This window comes from Canis lupus, chromosome X, assembly GCF_048164855.1.
Source record: "Canis lupus baileyi chromosome X, mCanLup2.hap1, whole genome shotgun sequence".
Classification (NCBI taxonomy): Eukaryota; Metazoa; Chordata; class Mammalia; order Carnivora; family Canidae; genus Canis; species Canis lupus.
The window spans coordinates 59243958-59269254 of record NC_132876.1 but is presented as its reverse complement, the minus strand read 5'-3'; the positions used below and the strand labels follow the sequence as shown (position 1 = coordinate 59269254).

The 25297-nt window shown below is 40.0% G+C and overlaps 1 protein-coding gene across 5 annotated transcripts in view; it reads right to left on the bottom strand.

The window, feature by feature from the left end:
- The window catches only part of RPS6KA6 (ribosomal protein S6 kinase A6), a 195577-nt gene extending 170527 nt beyond the window's left edge, over nt 1-25050 (bottom strand). For all 5 annotated transcript variants that reach the window (XM_072815168.1, XM_072815167.1, XM_072815166.1 and 2 more), the window contains exon 1: nt 24378-25050. Coding sequence is in view for 3 of the 5 variants with exons in the window: in XM_072815166.1 (XP_072671267.1) it covers nt 24378-24455 (78 nt within the window). In the remaining 2 variants the exon portion in view is untranslated. The remainder of the gene's footprint in view (nt 1-24377) is intronic.
- Between the last annotated feature and the right edge of the window lie 247 nt (nt 25051-25297).

Here is a 25297-nt window from a genome sequence, read left to right as displayed (position 1 = left end):
ATCCTCTCCAACTGCCATAATCAAAAGCCAGGAGTAAGGGTGCCTGGGTGGCTCAGTCGGTCTCCCTTCAACTCAGGTCATAATCCTGGGGTCCTGGGATCATGTCCTGCATCGGACTCCCTGCGCAGGGAGTCTGCTTCTCCCTCTCGTTCTACCTCTTCCCTATGCTAGTGCATGCTCTCTCTCTCTCTTAAATAAATAAATAAATAAACAAATAAATAAATAAAATCTTTAAAAAAATAGTACTTAAAAAAGAACAGGACACAAATTGAATTATCATACAATCATTCTTGATAGCTCGTTTAAACAAAAGGAAATCTATTAATTTTTTGTTTAACTATCACAGCACCTAGGTGGTTCAGTCGGTTAAGCTTCTGCCTTCAGCTCAGGTCATGATCCTAGGGTGCTGGGATTGAGCTGTGCATCAGGCTCCATGCTCAGCAGGGAGTCTGCTTCTCTCTCTCCTTCTTCCCCTCCCCCTGCTTGTGCTCTCTTGCCCTATCTCTCTGTCAAATGAATAAAAAATATTTTTTTTAATTTTAAACTATCAATATATATTTTTTATTTACATATTTTTAATTGGAGTTCAATTTGCCAACATAAGGCATAACACACAGTGCTCATCCCATCAAGTGCCCCCCTCAGTGCCCATCATCCAGTCACCCCCACCCCCCGCCCACTCCCTTTCCAACACCCCTTGTTCATTTCCCAGAGTTAGGAGTCTCTCATGTTCTGTCTCCCTTTCTGATATTTCCCACTCATTTTTTCTCCTTTCCCCTTTATTCCCTTTCACTATTTTTAACATTCCCCAAATGAATGAGACCATATAATGTTTGTCCTTCTCGGATTGACTTATTTCACTCAGCATAATACCCTCCAGTTCCATCCATGTCGAAGCAAATGGTGGATATTTGTCGTTTCTAATGGCTGAGTAATATTCCATTGTATACATATACCACATCTTCTTTATTCATTCACCTTTTGATGGACCATTCTCTTACACCATACAGAAAGATAAACTCAAAATGAATGAAAGATCTAAATGTGAGACAAGATTCCATCAAAATCCTAGAGGAGAACACAGGCAACACCCTTTTTGAACTTGGACACAGTAACTTCTTGCAACATACATCCATGAAGGCAAGAGAAACAAAAGCAAAAATGAACTCTTGGGACTTCATCAAGATAAGAAGCTTTTCCACGGCAAAAGAAATAGTCAACAAAACTAAAAGACAACGTACAGAATGGGAAAAGATATTTGCAAATGACCTATCAGATGAAGGACTAGTATCCAAGATCTATAAAGAACTTATAAAACTCAACAGTAGAAAAACAAAGAATCCAATCATGAAATGGGCAAAAGACATGAACAGATATCTCACAGAGGAAGACATAGACATGGCCAACAAGCACATGAGAAAATGCTCCACATCACTGGCCATCAGGGAAATACAAATCAAAACCACAATGAGATACCACCTCACACCAGTGAGAATGGGGAAAATTCACAAGGCAGGAAACTACAAATGTTGGAGAGGATGTGGAGAAAGGGGAACCCTGTTGCACTTTCGGTGGGAATGTGAACTGGTGCAGCCACTCTGGAAAACTGTGTGGAGGTTCCTCGATATATTTTTTAAAGATTTTGTTTATATGACTGAGAGAGCATGTGCACAAGCAGTGTGTGAGGTGTAGAGGGAGAGAGAGAAGCAGGCTCCCCGCAGAGCAGAGAGCCCAATGCAGGGTTTGATCCTAGGTCCCTGGGATCAGGACTTGAGCTGACAGCAGATGCTTAACTGACTGAGACACCCAGGCACCATAAACTATCAATATTTTTTTTTAATGAAAAGAGTAGAAAGGAACTACCAGGTAATCTGCAAGTAGTAATACCACAAGTGTATAGAATTAAAGTATTAATGCTCCAGAAAAATTATATTTAAGAAAAGTCTTAATTTGATAGTCTTTCTGACATAATATATTGTTCTTTCATATATTTCCTTGTGACTATGGAAGTATGGATGTATACAGTTAATTGGGTTTTAGTAGAAACCTAGAGCATTAACCAAATGATCTATATCTAGTAACTAACATAACACCTTACACATAAACAGGCATTTAAAATAATCTGAATAAATGCATGCAAAATAATATTTAGAACCAATTAAAACCAATCTCAATATCACCATGCTGTAAGTTCTGCAAATTACATTATTAATTGAACTAAGCATATCAATATTATATACACATTATCTGTGGAACATTTGAGTTTTTAAAACTTTGGTTCAGTGACAGAGAAGAAGCTTCCCTGGTTACTTTTCAGGCAGGAATTTGAAATCAGAGCTAATGACATTAATGTAGCTCCAAAGTATTCCCAATGCCAAGATACTGGCCATCTGGCCTATCTCAAATGAGCTGCCACACAAGCTCTGGAAAGTCTTTGTTCATAACATGGCATTCTTTGGTAGTAATTCTTCTCATTGTAATACCCTCTTAGAGATATGAGGTCCACGTAATTTCACTAAAATACTGACTTGGAAACTGTGAAGTAAGTTTAAATGTCCATTGCTTTATTTATTAGGATAAAAAAGTAATTTGTCTAGAACACTTAAATTTTAGAGTCATTTGTTAAAACAACAAAATTTTATTACTCTTCTCAAACATTATGCACAAAGCACAACTGTCTTACTTCTCAAAATAATCAGAAACACATTACTTTCCATCTTACATATGAGGAAACTGAAGACCTTTATTTGTTTCTTTACTTTTCTCAGATATCAGTTAAGCATATTTGTGTGGATCTACTTCTGGGTTTCCCATTATGTTCCATTCATCTATGCACCTATACTTCCATCAATACTGTCTTAATTACTTGCAGTAATATAGTAATCCTTAAAATCCTTCGGAGTGATTCCTTGCATTTTAGTCTTCATTTTCAAAATTGTTTTAGATATTCTAGGTCCTATATAATTTTGAGTAGATATGGCTATTAAATCAATAGATCTGATTTACTGATCTGATATGGTTACCAACAATTTGTCTATATCCCCTCCTTATCTTTAATATTGTCTTTATGGTGGAGGGAGACAACAATGCATAGAGGAAAGAGCATGGAATTATTACAATGATCCAGCTCGAATTTGAAATATGTCTCTTATTAATTTATGGCTTTTTCTCCTCTGTTAAAAAGACACACCTTTTACTTACCAAGTGATTTTGAAGAGTAAATAAAACCGAAGAGAGAATACATGCTCAATAAATGTCATATCTTTCTCCCTTAAGTTTAGAAATACTTAAGATGGAATGGATTCCAATGTCTTTTCAGGTAAAAAAAAATTGCATTAGGTGTTAGAATTACTATATTCCTTCTTAAAATCTGTCTCCAATCACTTTATAGGAGAGGAAGGTAAGTCCTAAAGTAAGAGTAATTATCCAATGCCTTTGAAATATTTGTTAGAATATTTGCTGGGATATTTTATTGAAAATTGAGTCACTATTTCCTTAGCTGGTAATAAGGAACACAGATAATTTAACCTCCAAATCAAGGCAATATAAAAATCAGCTAGGACATTTATATTTTTTTTTACTCTATGGGAAAACATGTTCCTCAAAACTACACAGCAAGAGCAGACATGACAGCTCAATTACTCTCAATATCCCAGCCATTTTCTACACAACAACAAAATGAAACATGAGGAAAAACCTTAGAGTTCACAGAAAATTTATTTTAGAGGTAACTGCTAGCTTTTAACTGATATGCTTATTGTTGTTGTTGTTGGATAATGAGAACTATATGACTATTTCTCTTTTTACTTTGGCCTAGAGCTGTGGTTCTTTATCCTTGGCTGTACACCATAATCATTTGGGGAATGATGCCCAGGCCCCCATCAGATTAGCAAAATATCAATTTCTGTGAGGCACTAGTATGGGGCAATGGTTTTAAAACTCTCAGGTATAGGGCAGCCCCGGTGGCGCAGCGGTTAAGTACCGTCTGCAGCCCAGGGTGTGATCCTGGGGACCTGGGATCAAGTCTCATGTCGGGCTCCCTGCATGGAGCCTGCTTCGCCCTCCTCCTGTGTCTCTGCCTCTCTCTCTCTATGTCTATCATAAATAAATAAATAAATCATTAAAAAAACCTCTCAGGTATATAAACTATACAGAGTTGAGTACTACCACCCCAAGGAAATGCAAAGCCACATTTGCAATTCAACTATATTTTAAGTGTGTAGTAGACCCTTAGATCCTGCTTACTTATGTTCTATTTCACTCTCTAACCCCATTCTCCATTCTTTCTATAGATCTCCTACTTTATGTTTTTCGTTATCCTATCAAAATAGTTTTGTTATTTCCTATAAACTATCTCAAAGATTTTATGAAATAAAGTAAGGTTTAATGAAAATGCTCTCTCTTTCACTCATGCACACACATACACACACCATGACCTAATTCAAATGTATACAGGTTGAAATCTAGCAGCAAATTCAGTTATATAGAAAGTCTCCAGGGGAGGGAGGGGCAAGATGGGGGAAGAGTAGTGTCCCCATGTCACCTGTCCCCACCAAATTACCTAAATAACCTTCAAATCATCCTGAAAATCTACGAATCCGGCCTGAGATTTAAAGAGAGAACAGCTGGAATGCTACAATGAGAAGAGTTCATGCTTCTATCAAGGTAGGAAGACGGAAAAAAGAAATAAAGAAACAAAAGGCATCCAAGGGGGAGGGGCGACGCGAGCAGCCAGGCTAAGGCTAGGGCGAGTGTCCCCAGACAGGAAAGCCCCGTCCAGGAGAAGCAGGAGATTTACCAATCTTCCCGGGCAGAAAGGTGCTCACAGGGAGTTAGAGCAGGATCCCAGGAGGGCGGGGTTGCCCTCAGGCTCCCTGGGACACTAACAGATACCTGTGCCCTGGGGAGAGTTCCCAACACCCAGCAGCTGAACGCCCTAAAGGGCTGCAGCGCCCACGGCTGGACCCTGGAGCAGCTCCGAGGGGCTCGGGTGGAGGCTCTGCGCGGAGGGGGATGCACGGCCCAGAGCATTAATTCAACAGCACAGGCCCGGGAGTACAGGCACCGGGCACATAGCCTAGGACCCCGCCTCCACCGGGGACAGGCAGAGGCCAGGAGGGCACATGACAGCAAGGACGCTCCTGCCCTAAGGTGAGCAGATCAGCCGCGCGCCCCTGGAGCATCCAGGTACCTGCAGACTGAGAGCTCTGTAGTTACTGCAGGAGCCGATTCCAGGGCTGGGGAGCTGGTTGCCGCCCCTATAGCTGTTCCTCCTGGGGCCTCACAGGATAAACAAGATAAACATTACTCACTGAGCCTGCACCAGGCAGGGGGAAGAGCAGCTCCCCCAAGTGTTAACACCTCAAAATCAGCACAGCAGGCCCTGCCCCAGAAGACCAGCTAGACAGACAGGGGAAAAACAAATTATTGACCAAGCAGCACTGGAAAGTTCCAGGGGAAGTCAAGGGACTGACAGTATACAGAATCAGAGGATACTCCCCTTTGTTTTTTATTGTTTTTTTCTTTTCTTTTTCTTTTTTTTTTTTGCTTTTTAATTTCTGTTTGTTTCCCCCACCCCTTTTTACCCTTTCTTTCTTTTCTCTTTTTCTTCTCTTTCTTTTTTTCTTCCGTTTTCCTTTTTCCTTTTTTCTTTTTTTCTTTTCTTTCATTCTTTCTCTTCTCTTTCTCCTTTTCCCAAAAGAACTTGTTTTTGGCGACTCTACACTGAGCAAAATGACTAGAAGGAAAACCTCACCTCAAAAGAAAAAATCAGAAACAGTCCTCGCTCCCACAGAGTTACACAATTTGGATTACAATTCAATGTCAGAAAGCCAATTGAGAAGCACTATTATAAAGCTACTGGTGGCTCTAGAAAAAAGCATAAAGGACTCAAGAGACTTCATGACTGCAGAACTTAGATCTAATCAGGCAGAAATTAAAAATCAATTGAATGAGATGCAATCCAAACTAGAAGTCCTAACGACGAGGGTTAACGAGGTGGAAGAACGAGTGAGTGACATAGAAGACAAGTTGATGGCAAAGAGGGAAACTGAGGAAAAAAGAGAGAAACAATTGAAAGACCCTGATAGATTAAGGGAGATAAATGACAGCTGAGGAAGAATAACCTACGTTTAATTGGGGTTCCTGAGGGCACCGAAACGGACAGAGGGCCAGAACATGTATTTGAACAAATCATAGCTGAAAACTTTCCTAATCTGGGAAGGGAAACAGGAATTCAGATCCAGGAAATAGAGAGATTCCCCCCTATAATCAATAAAAACCGTTCAACACCTCGACATTTAATAGTGAAGCTTGCAAATTCCAAAGACAAAGAGAAGATCCTTAAAGCAGCAAGAGACAAGAATTCCCTGATTTCATGGTGAGGAGTATTACGTTAACAGAAGACCTCTCCACAGAGACCAGGCAGGCCAGAAAGGGCTGGCAGGATATATTCAGGGTCCTAAATGAGAAAAACATGCAACCAAGAATACTTTATCCAGCAAAGTTCTCATTCAGAATGGAAGGAGAGATAATGAGTTTCCAAAACTGGCAGGAACTGAAAGAATATGTGACCTCCAAACCAGCTCTGCAAGAAATTTTAAGGGGACTCTTAAAATTCCCCTTTAAGAAGAAGTCCAATGGAACAATACACAAAAACAGGGACTGAATAGGTATCGTGATGACACTAAAATATCTTTCAATAGTAACTCTGAGCGTGAACGGGCTTAATGACCCCATCAAAAGGTGCAGGGTGTCAGACTGGATAAAAAAGCAGGACCCATCTATTTGCTGTCTACAAGAGATTCATTTTAGACAGAAGGACACCTACAGCCTGAAAATAAAAGGTTTGAGAACCATTTACCATTCAAATGATCCTCAAAAGAAAGCAGGGGTAGCAAGCCTTATATCAGATAAACTAAAATTTACCCTGAAGACTGTAGTGAGAGATGAAGAGGGACACTATATCATACTTAAAGGACCTATCCAACAAGAGGATTTAACAATCCTCATTTATATTCCCCAAATGTGGGAGCTGCCAAATATACCAATCAATTATTAACCAAAGTTAAGACATACTTAGATAATAATACACTTATACTTGCTGACTTCAATCTAGCGCTTTCTACACTCGATAGGTCTTCTACGCACAACATCTCCAAAGAAACGAGAGCTCTAAATGATACACTGGATCAGATGGATTTCACAGATATCTACAGAACGTTACATCCAAACTCAACTGAATACACATTTTTCTCAAGTGCACATGGAACTTTCTCCAGAATAGATCACATACTGGGTCACAAATTGGGTCTGAACCAATACCAAAAGATTGGAATTGTCCCCTGCGTATTCTCAGACCATAATGCCTTGAAATTAGAACTAAATCACAAGAAGACGTTTCGAAGTACTTCAAACACGTGGAGGTTAAGGACCATCTTGCTAAAAGATGAAAGGGTCAACCAGGAAATTAAGGAAGAATTAAAAAGATTCATGGAAAGTAATGAGAATGAAGATACAACTGTTCAAAATCTTTGGGATGCAGCAAAAGCAGTCCTGAGTTGGAAATATATCGCAACACAAGCATCCATCCAAAACCTGGAAAGAACTCAAGTACAAAAGCTAACCTTACACCTAAAGGAGCTAGAGAAAAAACAGCAAATAGATCCTACACCCAGCAGAAGAGAGTTAATAAAGATATGAGCAGAACTCAACAAAATCGAGATCAGAAGAACTGTGGAACAGATCAACAGAACCAGGAGTTGGTTCTTTGAAAGAATTAATGAGATAGATAAACCATTAGCCAGCCTTATTAAAAAGAAGAGAGAGAAGACTCAAATTAATAAAACCATAAATGAGAAAGGAGAGATCACTACCAACACCAAGGAAATACAAATGATTTTAAAAACATATTATGACAGCTATACGCCAATAAATTAGGCAATCTAGAAGAAATGGACGCATTCCTGGAAAGCCACAAACTAACAAAACTGGAACAGGAAGAAATAGAAAACCTGAACAGGCCAATAACCAGGGAGGAAATTGAAGCAGTCATCAAAAAACTCCCAAGACACAAAAGTCCAGGGCCAAATGGCTTACCAGGGGAATTCTATCAAACGTTTAAAGAAGAAACCATTCCTATTCTACTAAAGCTCTTTGGAAAGATAGAAAGAGATGGAGTACTTCCAAATTCGTTCTATGAGGCCAGCATCACCTTAATTACAAAACCAGAAATAGACCCCACCAAAAAGGAGAATTATAGACCAATATCCCTGATGAACATGAATGCAAAAATTCTCATCAAGATACTAGCCAATAGGACCCAAGAGTACATTAAGAAAATTATTCACCATGACCAAGTAGGATTTATTGCCGGGACACAAGGCTGGTTCAACACTCATAAAACAATCAATGTTATTCATCATATCATCAAGAGAAAAAACAAGAACCATAGGATCCTCTCAATAGATGCAGAGAAAGCATTTGACAAAATACAGCATCCATTCCTGATCAAAACTCTTCAGAGTGTAGGGACAGACGGAACATTCCTCAAGATCTTAAAAGCCATCTATGAAAAGCCCACAGTAAATATCATTCTCAATGGGGAAACACTGGGAGCCTTTCCCCTAAGATCAGGAACAAGACACTGATGTCCCCTCTCACCACCGCTATTCAACATAGTACTGGAAGTCCTAGCCTCAGCAATCAGACAACAAAAAGAAATAAAAGGCATTCAAATTGGCAAAGAAGAAGTCAACCTCTCCCTTTTCACCGATGACCTGATACATTTACTTAGAAAACCCAAAAGACTCCACCCCAGGATTGCTAGAACTCATACAGCAATTTGGCAGTGTGGCAGGATACAAAATCAATGCCCAGAAGTCAGTGGCATTTCTATACACTAACAATGAGACTGAAGAAAGAGAAATTAAGGAGTCAATCCCATTGACAATTGCACCCAAAAGCAAAAGATACCTAGGAATAAACCTAACCAAAGGGGTAAAGGATCTATACCCTGAAAACTATAGAACACTTCTGAAGGAAATTGAGGAAGACACAAAGAGATGGAAAAATATTCCATGCTCATGCATTGGAAGAATTAGTATGGTGAAAATGTCAATGTTACCCAGGGCAATTTACACCTTTAATGCAATCCCTATCAAAATACCGTGGACTTTCTTCAGAGAGTTAGAACAAATTATTTTAAGATTTGTGTGGAATCAGAAAAGACCCCAAATGGCCAGGGGAATATTGAAAAAGAAAACCATAGCTGGGGGCATCACAATGCCAGATTTCAGGTTGTACTACAAGGCTGTGGTCATCAAGACAGTGTGGTACTGGCACAAAAACAGACACATAGATCAATGGAACACAATAGAGAATCCAGAAGTGGACCCTCAAGTTTATGGTCAACTAATATTTGATAAAGGAGGAAAGACTATCCACTGCAAAAAAGACAGTCTCTTCTAAATGGTGCTGGGAAAATTGGACATCCACATGCAGAAGAATGAAACAAGACCACTCTCTTCCACCATACACAAAGAGAAACTCAAAATGGATGAAAGATCTAAATGTGAGACATGATGCCATCAAAATCCTAGAGAAGAACACAGGCAACACCCTTTTTGAACTCGGCCACAGTAACTTCTTGCAAGATACATCCACAAAGGCAAAAGAAACAAAAGCATAAATGAACTATTGGGACTTCATCAAGATAAGAAGCTTTTGCACAGGAAAGGATACAGTCAACAAAACTAAAGACAACCTACAGAATGGGAGAAGATATTTGCAAATGACCTATCAGATAAAGGGCTAGTTTCCAAAATCTATAAAGAACTTATTAAACTCAACACCAAAGGAACAAACAATCCAATCATGAAATGGGCAAAAGACATGAAGAGAAATTTCACAGAGGAAGACATAGACATGGCCAACACGCACATGAGAAAATGCTCTGCATCACTTGCCATCAGGGAAATGCAAATCAAAACCACAATGAGATACCACCTCACACCAGTGAGAATGGGGAAAATTAACAAGGCAGAAAACAACAAATGTTGGAGAGGATGCGGAGAAAAGGGAACCCTCTTACACCGTTGGTGGGAATGTGAACTGGTGCAGCCACTCTGGAAAACTGTGTGGAGGTTCCTCAAAGAGTTAAAATAGATCTGCCTTACGACCCAGCAATTGCACTGTTTGGGATTTACCCCAAAGATACAGATGCAATGAAATGCCGGGACACCTGCACCGCAATGTTTTTAGCAGCAATGTCACAATAGCCAAACTGTGGAAGGAGCCTCGGTGTCCATCGAAAGATGAATGGATAAAGAAGATGTGGTTTATGTATACACTGGAATATTAGCCATTAGAAATTACAAATTCCCACCATTTGCTTCAACGTGGATGGAACTGGAGGGTATTATGCTGAGTGAAAGAAGTCAATCGGAGAAGGACAAACATTATATGGTCTCATTCATTTGGGGAATATAAATAATAGTGAAAGGGAATATAAGGGAAGGGAGAAGAAATGGGTAGGAATTATCAGAAAGGGAGACAGAACATGAAGACTCCTAAGTCTGGGGAAAGAACTAGGAGTGGTAGAAGGGGAGCAGGGCGGGGGGTGGGGGTGAATGGGTGACGGGCACTGGGGGGGCACTTGACGGGATGAGCACTGGGTGCTATTCTGTATGTTGGCAAATTGAACACCAATAAAATATAAATTTATTATTTAAAAAAAAAGAATGTCTCCAGGGCAATTCAGAAAACATTTCTATTATCTACAAAGACCTGATTAAGCTTAGCTCTAAATCTCTCCCACTTCCAACTCCTTTTCCACTTCTCACCTAAAAACAAACCAAAAGAAAACAAAATACACAAATAAACAAAACTATCATCAAGAATAGTAAATAATCTTTGAAAATAACATGTATGTGAAAACGTTATATACCAAATTCTGACAAAGTACTAAAAAGTTTACCTCAATATTCCTAGTGCTTACCATATCTTCAGAACTGCTACTAAAGATAATGACAGCATCCACCAATAAAGAAGTTTTCAGGAAGGGAAAAAATATTGTATTTCCTTCTCAACATTAGAGATGAAAGAGACTATAAGAGGGGTGATACTGTAAAAATATGGCCCACAATAGCAACAGCAAAAGTCAGAGCTTATTATGGAATAGTAAGATAATGATTAATTATCTTGATGAAATAATCAAGGTAGGGAAATACAGATGTCCTTTCCTAAAGGAACTGACTGGAATACTCCCAGATCAGACTGGTTTAAAGGAAAATAGTTTGGGAGAAAACTGATATCTGCGGTGCAGAGAACAGGACCCTATTGGCCCTTCACCCTTCCTATTCCAAATAAACCTGGTGAAAGCACCTAAGAAATACATATGTCCCTCTTCTCTTTCTACATTCAAGGAAGTAGCACTGACCACTATTTTCAGAACAGCCCTCTACACCCAGAGGCTGCTGACTATTTAATATGAATATTGATGAAGCAAGAATTACAGATCCAAAGATCATTTAAAAAGCATGAAAAGTTGTTTTTCTTTAGCTAAGTAATTAATTTGCCTATAGTAGTAAAAATTTTAAACATACTAAGAAATCATCATATTTGTGATATTTGTATCACTCTTGTTCAAGACAATATGAAAGAGGGGGAAAGTTCATTTTAGCTTTCTATCTCCCTATGCTGTAAAGATATACTTAACTTGGTATTAGTTCAGTGGCTAACATAAACACTTAAATTGGCTGGCATGCATTAAATATCTGTTAAATTAAGTCCTATCAAAATACTGCTAATATCTGTTGTTTTTTATTCTTCCCTCTTACTTTTAATCAGTTGCCAAATTCTAACTATTTCATCTGCAATTTCTATCCCATCAGTTCTCTCTTTTCTTCCCCTTTTTCTCTAGTTCAAAAATTCCACTACTACTTCCACTAATATAATACCCTTCTAGCTGGTATTCCCCATCTTCAGTCCTTCCTCACTCTAACTCATCCTACACACTGACGTCAGTTATTTTTCAAAGCACAGATCTGGTCATATTACCCATGTCCTCAACAACCTTTATCAGCTGTCCTTTACAAATTAACACCAAACCCTTAAACTGGCTTTTAAAATCCCATACAATCAGGGCCTAGCCTACCTTCAGTATGTCCCCTACCTCATCTCACAGTATATCTTCATTTTCACATCACAGACTTATACCCTAACCATATTAGATTCTTCCTTTCTCCAAGAACGTCTTCATGTGTTTGCTTACATTGTCCCCATCCACCAGAAACTTATTCCTTTCCATATCTGTCTGTGAAAATATTATCCTCTCTAATGCCCTGCTCACATTCCACCTCCTTAACAAGGCATTAACAGATCTATCCCTAAACCATGACCACAACCATCTCATTGTTGATGGTCTTGTGATTAATATAAATTTCTACACATGCCTACCTTGTCCACCTAAATGTAAACCCATGGGATTGGCGTGAGACTCAGGGTGGTAATATCTTCAGACATTTCATATTACAGTACTATGTACTACACTGCCTTGTACCCTATAAACACTTGATGAACTGAACCAATTCCCACCATGACAAAAGTAAAAAGTAAATGTCAGTGAAACACCTCAATAGCCAGTTACAGCAAATGGAATTGTCTCATATTCCCCATAGTGCTCCTAAGTTAATATTTTATCCCTGAATCACCTTATCTGTGATTACAGATGTGATTACTATACTTCAATAAAATGTTCAGATATAGGAAAGAAGTCTTAAGAAAAACTGCTCATAACAGGGAAAGCTGGGGGCCATGACCAAGGTGATCTAAATCCCCAGGTTTTAATATAGGTGACAATTATTCAGAGTTTAAGGGCAAGGAAAGTGGAATTATGACGACTATGAGAGAACAGAAGAAACTACTGTGTATTAGAGACCTACTATATGCAAAGCACCTTTTATTTATTGTTACCTTTAGTTTTGGGTTTTCTAAACAAAAGTAGCCATGGTTTAATTTGATGAGATTACACCCTTTTCAGTCAAACTATATTCACTATCTATAAAACAACCCCCAGCATTTTGTAATGAAACAGAGTATCTTGTCCAAGAAATTAAGCTAGACAAATTTCTGTTGCTCTCCTACACACTCTCATCTGAACAAACAACCCAAAGCATCAAAAGTCTAATTATTTATGCATAATACTGCTATAACAAGCTAAAAACAAAATTTGCTGGTAGACCTGAAGTAAGATTGAATTGATTTTCCCCCCTTCCTTAAAACAATTGCATTGTAACATATGCCTTCATGTTGGTACTGAAAAATAATTTCATCTTGTTTTGTTTTCAAAACACCTTGATAAGTGTATTACACCCAGTAATTAATGAATTTGTTTACACACAGTGCTTAAAGATTTTTTCCCCCATTTACAGATGAAGAAACTCAGTCTCAGAGAAGTTAGGTGACTTGCACTGGGTCACATATCTAGTATGACTTGGTGGTGAGATTAGAACCCAGATTAAGCCACCAAATCCCATGTTCTTTCCTCTATTACTACAGGGTCTCATTGAATTAAAACTAGCACTTTTTTCCTAATCTGCCATATATTAGAAATTCTGGTTAAATATTTAAAGTCTGTGCCTTTATTTTATTTTTTAAAGATTTTATTTATTTATTCATGAGAAACAGAGAGAGAGAGAAAGAGAGAAGCAGAGACACAGGCAGAGGGAGAAGCAGGCTCCATGTAGGGAGCCGGACGCGGGACTTGATCCTGGGTCTCCAGGATCAGGCCCTGGACTGAAGATGGTGCCCAACCGATGAGCCACCTGGGCTGCCCAAGTCTGTGCCTTTAATCCCAAACTGTTTTTATCAGTGAACTTTATTACTCTCAAAATTAATTTCTTTAAATAATAAGAGAGAGAGAGAGAGAGAAAGAGAGAGAGAGAGAGAGAAGCATACAGGGGACTCATAAGGATAACAGTTCCCTGTAGCCACTGGCTAGAAAAATGACAGGGGCTGATTTTCATGAGTTTTTGCAACCAGCAGGGCTTGAAGGATGGAGTTTTAAAAGTCAGCAAGCTAGTCTGGGACAAAACCCTGAGGATGCTGCACTACTCCTAGAGAGAGGCAGGCAAACACCACCAGGTGCAGACAGAATGGAAAGAGTGACCTGAGGATCTGAGGAACTGCCTGGGTCACAGACTGGAGATTACTAACTCTTCTGGGAGCTCCTCCATGAGAGATAGCATTCACAGACATGCCTCTCCATTTTCCTCCCCCACCTCTCAGCATAAACACAGAGCCACCTGCTAAGGGCAGCTCAGCCCCCACATTAGCTGTGTAGCCTGCTTATTCTGGGTCCCACATCCCTGTGCTCTGGTACAACTGTGCTTCCAGGTCAAGCCTCCCTCAATCCCAGCACATTGAAACTGTCTCCATCCAAATGGATGCCAGAGGACTGGCACAGGCTGCTGATGACAAGACCCACTAGAGCATTGAGTTCTGAATGTCCCCAGGGTTGGCTGGGAAAGAACTTAGAGGGTATTGCACTACTTCTGGAGAGAAGGCAGTAAAACAGTCCCAAAACAGACAGCATACAGACAGCAATGGGAGGTGGGGGGAAAATGGACACACAGCAGGGAGACTGTTTGCTCTTCCTGGGGTACTTCCCCGAAAGCAGAAAGCACAGAGACCTCACTCCAGGGACAAATGTGTTGGCCATTTCCTTCCCCTACCCCTCAGCATAAACACAGGACCACCCTCAGCACCATACCACCAATACTGGTGGCCTAACCTGTTTACACGAGGTTCAGCATCCCTGTACTGTGCTGGTTTAGAGCTATTAGGTCAAGTATGCCTCTGTCCCGTTGCAGGAGGCCTCTTCCCCCAGAAGACCAGCAGAAATCTCTTCCCACACCACATCTCCCAAACAGAGAGATCTGCAAGGCTTCAGTTCTAGTGGCAGTAGCATCAGGACTCATTTATCAAGCAGACCAGAGCACAGCTAGTTAAAACTCATCACACTCTAGCCAAGGGCCAAACACCACCCACTGCAGGTAAGGAGAGCCTCTGCAGACAGGTCTGAAGGCTAGAGCAAGCAAATTAAAACAGAAAAGCACAAACAGCACACACCAAGATACTTCCTAAAGCACCAGATCCTGGACATTATAGGACCACTTCTGCATAAAGCCATTATTCTCAGGATCAGGAAACATAACAGGCATTTCTAACATATAGAAGAAGATGGAGACTTAGACAAAAGGACAAAATGGAAAAATTTATTCCAAATGAAAGAACAAAATAAGGTCACAACAAAAGATCTAAGTGAAACAGATACATGTAACATGCCTGATAGAGAATTTAAAGCAACAATCATAAGGATACTCGCTGGGATTGAGAAAAGAATGGTAGACTTCAGGGATGTCCTTCTGTAGAGATAAAAGAGTCAAAAAAACAGTCAGAAATGAAAAATGCAGGGCATGTGCATTTCTCAGTGGTTGAGCATCTGCCTTTGGCTCAGATTGTGATCCCAGGGTCCTGAGATTGAGTCACACATCAGCTCCCCACATAGAGCCTGTTTCTTCCTCTGCCCATGTCTCTGCCTTTCTTTCTCTCTCTTTTCTTCTCTTCTCTCTCTCTCTCTCTCTCTCTCTAAAATAAATAAATAATATTTTTTTTCAAAAAGAAATGAAAATGCAGTAACTGAGATCTTAAATAGACAGGATGCAGAGAACACAAAGATCGAAGAAGTAAAGGAATGAATAAGGGATAAAAGAAAATAATGAAGCTGAGCAAAAGAAAGAAGAATTACAGAACGTGAGAATAGACTTAGGGAACCCAGTGACTGCATGAAACATAATTACATTTGTATCATAGGAATCCCAGAAAAAGAAGAGTTAAAAAGGGACAGGAAATTAATTTCAGGAAATAATGGCTGAAAACTTCTCTAATGTGGGGAAGGAAACAAATACTCAGATCCAGGAGGTACGAGAACTCCCATCAAAATCAAAAACAGGCCAACACCAAAACACATTGTAATTAAATTTACAAAATATAATGATAAAGAAAAAATCCTAAAAGCAGCAAAACAAAAGCAGTGTCTACTTTACAAAGGAAGACCCATAAGTCTAGTTACAGATCTCTCAAAAGAACCTTTGGAAGTCAGAAGGGAGTGGCATAATATATTTAAAGTGCTGAATGAGAAAAATCTGTAGCCAAGAATACTCTATCCAGCAAGGCTATCATTCAAAATAGGAGAGATAAAGGGTTACTCAGAAAACAAAAACAAAAGGAGTTCATAATCATTAAACCAGCCCTGCAAGAAATATTAAAGGGGACTCTTTGATTGGAAAAGACCAAAAGTGACAAGGACAAGAAAGGAACAGAGAAAATCTCCAGAAACAATGACAAAACAAATACTAAAATAGCACTTAATACATATCTATCAATAATCGTTGAATGCAAGTAAACTAAATGCTCCAATCAAAAGACATAAGGTGTCAGAACAGATGTGAAAAAAGATAGCTAGAGACATCTATATGCTGCTTACAAGAGATGCATTTTAGACCTAAAGATACCTGCAGATTGAAAGTGAGGGAATGGAAAAATATTTATCATGCAAATGGATGTCAAAAGAAAGCTGGAGTAACAAACTTATATCTGAAAAACTAGATTTTAAACCAAAGACTACAATCAAAGATGAGGACAAGCACTGTATCATAATAAAGGGAACTATCCAGCAAGAAAATCTAACAGTTTTAAATATTTATGCCCCAAACATGAGAGCAAGCCAAATATATAAAATAATTAATAACAAGCTTAAAGGAATTCATTGATAATAATAATATAATAGTCAAAGACTTTAACACTCCATTTACATCAATCATCTAAGCAGAAAATCAACAAGGAGAAAATGGCTTTGAAAGACAAACTGGGGACACTCGGGTGGCTCAGGGAGTGTCTACCTTAGGCTCAAGGAGTGATCCTGAGGTCCTGAGATGGAGTCCCTCTGCCTATGTCTCTGCCTGTCTTTCTATGTCTCTCGTGAATAAATTAAAAATCTTTTAAAAAAATGAAAGACAAACTGGACCAGATGGACTTAACAGATATTAACAGAACGTTCCACCCTAAAACAGCAAGGCACACATTCTCTTCAAGTGCTCATGGGACATTCTATAGACTAAATCACATATGATGTCACAAACAGACCTCAAAAAGTGCAAAATGAATGAGATCATAGTATGCATGTTTTCTGACCACAACACTATGATCCTGGAAGTCAATCACAAGAAAAAATTTGGAAAGACCACAAATACATGGAGGTCAAACATCATGCTACTAAAGAATGAATGGATGAACCAGGAAATCAAAGAACAAAAAAATGCACGGAAACAAATGAAAATGAATACACAATGGTCCAAACCTTTGGGATGCAGCAAAACCGGTCAGGCCTATGTCAAGAAGAAAAAAATTCTAAAGTAGACAACCTAACATTACATATAAAGGAGCTAGAAAAAAAGTAAAACTAATGAAGCCCAAAGCCAGCAGAAGAAGGGCAATAAAGAATAGAGCAGAAATAAATTATATAGAAACGAAGAAAACAATAAAACAGATCAATGAAATCAGGAACTGGTTCATTGAAAAAATTAATAAAATTGATAAACATTGAGCCAGACTTATCAAAAAGTACAGAGAAAGGAACCAGATAAATAAAATCACAAATTACAGAAGAGAAAACAAATCAAAAAGCAAAAAAAAAAAAAAAAAAAAAAAAAAAAGAACCACGGGGGAGTATCTTCTGATTCTGTGTACTTTAAGTCCCTTGGCTTCTCCTGGAAGTTGTCAGTCAGTCTAGCTGGTGTTCTGGGGGAGGGGCCTGTTGTGCTGATTTTCAGGTGTTAGCAGTTGGGGGAGCTGCTGTGCCCCTGCCAGGTGCAGGGCTCAGTGGGGGTTGTTTACCCCGTGAGGCCACAGGAGGAATAGCCCCAGTGGCGGGGCAGCTCTGGAAACCTGGATTCAGCTCCAGCAGGAACTCCGTCTGCAGGGCCTGGAGGCTCCGGGGCGGGGCCGCTGATCTGCTCACAGAAACAGACACATAGATCAGTGGAACAGAATAGAGAATCCAGAAGTGGACCCTGAACTTTATGGGCAACTAATATTCGATAAAGGAGGAAAGACTATCCATTGGAAGAAAGACAGTCTCTTCAATAAATGGTGCTGGGAAAATTGGACATCCACATGCAGAAGAATGAAACTAGACCACTCTCTTTCACCATACACAAAGATAAACTCAAAATGGATGAAAGATCTAAATGTGAGACAAGATTCCATCAAAATCCTAGAGAAGAACACAGGCAACACCCTTTTTGAACTCGGCCATAGTACCTTCTTGCAAGATACATCCACGAAGGCAAAAGAAACAAAAGCAAAAATGAACTATTGGGACTTCATCAAGATAAGAAGCTTTTGCACAGCAAAGGATACAGTCAACAAAACTCAAAGACAACCTACAGAATGGGACAAGATATTTGCAAATGACATATCAGATAAAGGGCTAGTTTCCAAGATCTATAAAGAACTTATTAAACTCAACACCAAAGAAACAAACAATCCAATCATGAAATGGGCAAAAGACATGAACAGAAATCTCACAGAGGAAGACATAGACATGGCCAACATGCATATGAGAAAATGCTCCGCATCACTTGCCATCAGGGAAATACAAATCAAAACCACAATGAGATACCACCTCACACCAGTGAGAATGGGGAACATTAACAAGGCAGGAAACCACAAATGTTGGAGAGGATGCGGAGAAAAGGGAACCCTCTTACACTGTTGGTGGGAATGTGAACTGGTGCAGCCACTCTGGAAAACTGTGTGGAGGTTCCTCAAACAGTTAAAAATAGACCTTCCCTACGACCCAGCAATTGCACTGTTGGGGATTTACCCCAAAGATACAAATGCAATGAAACGCCGGGACACCTGCACCCCGATGTTTCTAGCAGCAATGGCCACGATAGCCAAACTGTGGAAGGAGCCTCGGTGTCCAACGAAAGATGAATGGATAAAGAAGATGTGGTTTATGTATACAATGGAATATTACTCAGCTATTGGAAATGACAAATACCCACCATTTGCTTCAACGTGGATGGAACTGGAGGGTATTATGCTGAGTGAAGTAAGTCAGTCGGAGAAGGACAAACATTATATGGTCTCATTCATTTGGGGAATATAAATAATAGTGAAAGGGAATATAAGGGAAGGGAGAAGAAATGTGTGGGAAATATCAGAAAGGGAGACAGAACGTAAAGACTGCTAACTCTGGGAAACGAACTAGGGGTGGTAGAAGGGGAGGAGGGCGGGGGGTGGGAGTGAACGGGTGACGGGCACTGGGGGTTATTCTGTATGTTAGTAAATTGAACACCAATAAAAAATAAATTAAAAAAAAACAAATTACAGAAGATAAATAACAACCAATACCACAGAAATACGAACAATTACAAAAGAATATAATAAAAAATTATATGCCAAATCTGGACCACCTGGAAGAAATGGATGAATTCCTAGAAACATATAAATTACCAAAACTGAAACAGGAAGAAATAGAAAACTTGAATTAAAAAAAAATTGAATAGACCAAGAATCAGCAAAAAACTCCATCAATAATAAAAAACATCTCCCAACAAACAAAAATCCAGGGCCAGATACCTTCACAGGAGTATTCTATCAAACACTTAAAGAAGAGTTAATTCCTATTCTTCTCAAACTGTCTTAAAAAATAGAAATAGAAGGAAAACTTCCGAACTCATTTTATGAAGCCAGCATTATCCTGATTCCAAGATCAAAGATTCCACTATGAAAGAGAACTACAGGACAATATCCCTAATGAAAATGGTTGCAAAAATGCCCAATAAAATACTACCAAATCTAAACGAACAGTATATTAAAAGAATCATTCACCACAATCAAGTGGGATTTACTCCTGGGCTACAAGAGTGGTTCAATAATCACAAAATAATCAATGTGAGATACCACACTTATAAAAGAAAGGATAAGAAACAAATGACCCATTTAGTAGATAAAGAAAAAGTATCTGTACATCTAACCCTCATGATAAGAACCCTCAAAAAATTAGGGTTAGAGGGTACATACATCAACATAATAAAGTTCATGTATGAAAAACTGAGAGCTTTTCCTCCGTGGTCAGGAACAAGACAGGGATTTCTACTCTTACCAATGTTATTTAACATGTTACTAGAAGTCCTATCCACAGTAGCAAAAAGAAATAAAAAGGCATCCAAAGAACTCAAACTTTCCATATATCTGTGTGTGTATGTATATGGAGAAATATTACTCAGCTATAAAAAGAATTTGCAAGGGTATGGCTCGAGCTAGTGAGTATTATGCTAAGTGAAATAAGTCAGTGAAAGAAAGAAAAATACCATATGATTTCACTCATATGTAGAATTTAAGAAACAAAACAAATATGGGGGTAAAAAAGAGAGGAAAACCAAGAAATGGAATCTTACCTATAGAGAACAAACTGATGGTTACCAGAGGGGAGGTGAGTGGAACAATGGGTTAAATAGGTGATGGGTATTAAGGAGGGCACTTGAAATGAGTAAGGGTGTGGTATGTAAGGGTTGAATCACTAAATTCTACACCTGAAACTAATATTACATTGTATGTCAAGTAAATGGAATTAAAATAAAAACTTGGGAGAAAAATAAATACAAGTAGCAATTACAATACAATATAATATGATATAATATGCAATTTGAAAACTATGATCAATTCCTTCTTCAGAAAGCAAACACTTTCACAAAAAAAAAACAGTTAAATGCATACTGTAATGTACATAGCACTAACTCATGAAAACTTTACCAAATCAAGCTATTCTTTATAATCCTTACCCAGGAGCGCCCAATATCCAATCACACCTTAGGTAACACTTCTTCATCCTGACAAAATCCACTCAAGAGCTAAAATTGAAAAAAAAAAAAAAGAGCTAAAATTGTATACACTAACAATGAGACTGAAGAAAGAGAAATTAAGGAGTCAATCCCATTGACAATTGCATCCAAAAGCATAAGATACCTAGGAATAAACCTAACCAAACAGGTAAAGGATCTATACCCTAAAAACTACAGACCACTTCTGAAAGAAATTGAGGAAGACACAAAGAGATGGAAAAATATTCCATGCTCATGGATTGGAAGAATTAATATTGAAATTGTCAATGTTACCCAGGGCAATTTACACATTTAATGCAATCCCTATCAAAATACCATGAACTTTTTTCAGAGAGTTGGAACAAATCATCTTAAGATTTGTGTGGAATCAGAAAAGACCCCGAATAGCCAGGGGAATATTGAAAAAGAAAACCATATCTGGGCGCATCACAATGCCAGATTTCAGGTTGTACTACAAAGCTGTGGTCATCAAGACAGTGTGGTACTGGCACAAAAACAGACACATAGATCAATGAAACAGAATACAGAACTCAGAATGGACTCTCAACTCTATGGTCAACTAATATTCGACAAAGCAGGAAAGACTATGCACTGGAAAAAAAGTCTCTTCAATAAATGGTGCTGGGAAAATTGGACATCCACATGCAGAAGAATGAAACTGTACCATTCTCTTACACCATACACAAAGAAAAACTCAAAATGGATTAAAGATCTAAATGTGAGACAAGATTCCATCAAAATCCTAGAGGAGAGCACAGGCAACACCTTTTTTGAACTTGGACACGGCAATTTCTTGCAAGATATATCCATGCAGGCAAGAGAAACAAAAGCAAAAATGAATTATTGGGACTTCATCAAGATCAAAAGCTTCTGCACAGCAAAAGAAACAGTCAACAAAACTCAAAGACAACCTACAGAATGGGACAAGATATTTGCAAATGACCTATCTGATAAAGGGCTTGTATCCAAGATCAATAAAGAACCTAGTAAACTCAACAGCAAAGAAACAAACAATCCAATCATGAAATGGGCAAAAGACATGAACAGAAATCTCACAGAGGAAGACATAGATACGGCCAATAAGCTCATGAGAAAATGCTCCGCATCACTTGCCATCAAGGAAATCCAAATCAAAACCACAATGAGATACCACCTCACCCCAGTGAGAATGGCGAAAATTAACAAATCAGGAAACAACAAATGTTGGAGAGGATGTGGAGAAAGAGGAACCCTCTTGCACTGTTGGTGGGAATGTGAACTGGTGCAGACACTCCAGAGAACTGTGTGGAGGTTCCTCAAACAGTTAAAAATAGATCTGCCCTACGACCCAGCAATTGCACTGCCGGGGATTTAACCCAAAGATACAGATACAGTGAAACACCAGAACACCTGCACCCCAATGTTTACAGCACCAATGTCCACAATAGTCAAACTGTGGAAGGAGCCTCAGTGTTCATCAAAGATGAATGGAGGGATCCCTGGGTGGCGCAGCGGTTTGGCGCCTGCCTTTGGCCCAGGGCGCGATCCTGGAGATCTGGGATCGAATCCCACATTGGGCTCCCGGTGCATGGAGCCTGCTTCTCCCTCTGCCTGTCTCTCTTTCTCTCCCTCTCTCTGTGACTATCATAAATAAATAAAAAAAATTAAAAAAAAGATGAATGGATAAAGAAGATGTGGTATATGTATATAATGGAATATTACTCAGCCACTAGAAACGACAAATACCCACCATTTGCTTTGACATGGATGGAACTGGAGGGTGTTATGCTGAGTGAAATAAGTCAATCAGAGAAGGACAAACATTATATGGTAATTATGATTCAAAACATTTCTCAATTCAAATTTAACAAAAATTATAAAATAGCAGGCATGCAAAAGGCTCTCCATCCCCCACCCCATCCTTATATACAAACATTTAACTTTTTCTAAACCAGATACCTGGAACTGTAAGTCAACTGATTACATATGTGAATAAAATAACATCCCTCTCCCTTTGAACAGTCTTGCTAGAAAATTGTTGCAAGTATGAAACATTGCCATAGTCCAAGAAGAAATTTACCTTTCTTCATTTATTCTGTTAAGAGATGTAGAATATTAAAATGTATTTTGGAACTGCTCAGTTTACTAGTAAAATATTAACTATAGTGGAAAAGGTTCAACTTTAGACTCCTTCTGAATTTATTTCTATTATACTTCTTGTTCAATGTTATCCTGGCACAGAATTTTAACATCAATTTATTTGGAAAAGTGAAAAAGAAAAAAGAATGAATTAAACAGAGAACAGTCCAAAGTGTATTTTTAAGGATGGAGCAAGTACTTGAAGACAAATTAGCATCTTGAGATGTGGAGAACTGTGATTGCCAATCCTACCGCAAAATATCCTACTGTGAATCAATTTGGTCTTCAGTACTTTTTATGAGGTCTACTGTGGCCTCTACTGGAGTATTAAGCTGTCAATCTATTAAGTTGTCAGAAAAGGATCTGACTTTCTATCCCCAAAGTCTTGTTTTTAGAGTTTAAATGCTGCCCGTTACTAGCCACAACACTAAAAATAGAGTACCTGTGCACATGTAAGTTTTCACTGCACAGCTGACCTAAGTCCAATCAGAACAGTTTCAGAAGAGCGGGAAGAGAGGAGAAGCAAAAATATTCTGGTTGAACCTCGTAGTCTTCCAAAGATTCATCTTATAAGGCCTAGGGTTTACTTTGTGTTTTCTTTTACCGACCAATAGAGCGGGGGCAGCAGTTGGGGAAAGAAAAAAGGAGGAAGAGGGTGGTAGAATTGAGGAGAATACAGAACATCACATAGTAAATCATGAAACCCAGCCGCCAATTAATCTCCAAATGGGTTCTTACAAAAACCACAACATGCCATGGAGAAACTAGAAAGCCAAGTAAGGAGTACACATTCCTACGAGCAAATGTCCCCAGAGTTATTCTGTCATCTAGGTATGTTTTTGTTGCGCTGGGTTCCTAAAAGTATCCGGGATTAAACAGCTAGCTGGAGTCAGCAGCTGTCCCTCAAAGTGACCCCAGAGAGCAAACCTGGCGCAGCAGAGAAAGAGGAAAGTGCTGAGCGGGGCGCTGTACCTGGCGCGTTCCCCAGTCCCACTTCAGGTCGCAAAGTGAAGAAACTTAGTCACAACTCCAGCACAGCCCGAGAGGCAGGAGCTCCTTCTGAGACAGAGCCCAGATCTGGGCTGCTCACTCCCCAAGCCCTAGCCCTAGCCCGTCATCTCCCGAGCGAAAGCACAGTTGAAGCAGAGCATGCTTCGCTGTCCCGCAGCCTCAACGGGGCTTGCCTGGGCACCCCGCTCCCTAGCCCCAAGACCTTCTCTCTTGGGCCTCTAGCCAGGGTCCTGAGAGGAAGGGGGATGGCTCCAGCCCTTGGCCACCATAACTAACCTTGCCGCTGCTCGCGCCGCCTCCGAAAACCTCCATTTCTTGGTTCAAAAGCTCGTCCTGAGGAGCGAACGGTAGCATAGCCCCTTCAGGAGCACTTGGGCAGGAGCTGCCAACCGCTGGCGCAACCGCGCATCGCGTCGTTTGAGCTTGCCAGCCGCCGCCACCACCAGCGAAAACCCTAGCCCCTCCTTCAGCGACCGCTGCCCTAGCTTCAGGGTCCCCTCAGAGGCTGTGAGCGGAGGACCGTCTCCACAGGCAGCTGCTCCCCATAGACAAGAAAACTCTATGCTGCCTCACGGAGAGTTCCCCTCGGCTTGTGCTCACCACTGCCGCCACCACGACGGTCGTTCGGCGTTGACTCTGTCGCCCACCCCGCTTCCTAGGGCCTCCTCCCCGTACCCAGCTCTGTCAATATGGCGGCAGCGGCGGCTTCACCTGTGCAGCTCCTGGACCCCACCCCCCGCCCCCCTCCCCCGCGGCTGCAGCAGCACAGTAGCGTCACTCGAACGTCAATGGAGATTCCCCAGCCCCAGGTGAAGAGGAGGTGGGAAAGAAGAGCTGGGGTGAATACCGAGGACCGCGTGGTTGGGGGTGGGTAAGAGGGGAGGAGGACGCGCAGGGCTAGGAGGCAGGAGAAGAGTAGTAAAAGCCACTGCTAGCGCTGCAGTAAACCTGCCCACTTCATGGAGCATGCGCGTCTCTGTTCACACATGCTCAGCAGGCCCTCTCAAGTCTACGAAGGCGGCTTGCAGGCGGGAGGATTCCCAAAATGAATGTAGAAACAGGGAGATGCTCTGGAGCATTGGAGCAGTTAGTGTCTGGGGAGGACTCCAGGAATATCTGCTTGCAGGGCTCACAAAAGCGGGTGTCCTATACACCGAACCACACCCATTTTTGTATAGTGATGAATAGTAGAGCGG